This window comes from Myotis brandtii, unplaced genomic scaffold, assembly GCF_000412655.1.
Source record: "Myotis brandtii unplaced genomic scaffold, ASM41265v1 C42285871, whole genome shotgun sequence".
NCBI lineage: Eukaryota > Metazoa > Chordata > Mammalia > Chiroptera > Vespertilionidae > Myotis > Myotis brandtii.
The window spans coordinates 1-1,263 of NW_005321603.1; the positions used below are offsets into that span (position 1 = coordinate 1).

Here is a 1,263-nt window from a genome sequence, read left to right on the forward strand (position 1 = left end):
CTTGTCCTGCTGTGGCATCCTTTACCCAACAAGCTTCAATGCTGCTGCTGCTGCTGCTTCTGCCCTTGCTCTTCAAGGGAATTCTCTGCCCTGGGCCAAGCCCAGAGGGTAAGGGGAACCCAGGTGGAAAGATACCTGTGGTCCGGCATAGCAGGGTGGAGAAAGGTTCTGGGGAGGATCTGGGGGCAGGGAGTAACGCTCCCCCTGGGTGCCCTTGTAATCTGCATGCCAGGCTAGTTCTGGGCAACATATCCTTGACCCCAGTCTCAGTTTCTCTCTCTGATTTTGGGGAGAAGAAACTGGATCAGGGGGAAGGGGAAGTGAGAATATGTGCAAACTTTATCTGCATTTCTTTTTTCCTAGATGGGCCCTTCTTCTCCCCTCCTTTCACCCTCTCTCCATTGTCATTTCTCTGTCTCTCAGCTGGCCACGTCCTAGGACCCCATCATCTAGCAGGACAAGAACCCCTCTCCTTTCGCATGATCCAGATCTTCTCCTTTGCCAACCACAGCTGGGTGAACACCCAGGGCTCAGGCTGGCTGGGCGAAGTGCAGACTCATCGCTGGGACAGTGTCTTGGGCACCATCGTCTATCAGTTGCCCTGGTCCCGGGGTAATTTTAGCAAGGAGGAGTTGGAGAACATCCATGTGCTATTGCAGCTGTACTTCAATGGATTTCCCCGGGAAGTGCAGGCGTATTCCAGTCAGTTTCAGTTGGAATGTGAGTTTGCTATTCCAAGCTGGTTTTTGCCTGAGGGGCCCGACCAGGTGAAGATGGTATATGGGTTGGGTTCTGACCTTCATTCAACCTTCCTGACCTTGTTTTCTGCCTCCCTTCACTCACTCTCTCCTCTTTGCTTCACCCTTCACCGTCATTCCCACTCTACCTCACCCCACCACAAACACAGAAGGACCTGAATGTACCTCATATTCTGGCTCCTTGGAATAGCTGTCTCCTTCTGATGTTCTGTCCTCACCCTCAGCCTCAGACTCAGCTTTTCCCAGCCAGGATCTGCTCTCCTTTCTTCCTGGCCTGAGTGTTCACACGGCCTAACCCTAACCCAAGCCTCCCAAGTGAGCTCTTTCTGACAAGTCAGCTATATTTCTAAGTCTTCCCTTCTAACCTTTTCAAATTAATTATTATTTTTTAAAATAACAATTCTTTATTGTTGAAAGTATTACATATGTACCCATTTCCTCCATTGACCCCCTCCAGCCTACCTGCACCCTCCCCCAGCCCCCACTGTCCCATTGTCTGTGGCCA

General features: G+C 51.1%; 1 protein-coding gene across 1 annotated transcript; it reads left to right on the forward strand.

The window, feature by feature from the left end:
* Positions 1-35: 35 nt before the first annotated feature.
* On the forward strand, positions 36-827 carry LOC102259626 (T-cell surface glycoprotein CD1e, membrane-associated-like; the record flags this gene model as incomplete). Its single annotated transcript, XM_005852946.2, has 2 exons — positions 36-108; positions 424-827. Coding segments are annotated over exons 1-2 (474 nt in total), but the record flags the coding sequence as incomplete, so codon positions are not given.
* Between the last annotated feature and the right edge of the window lie 436 nt (positions 828-1,263).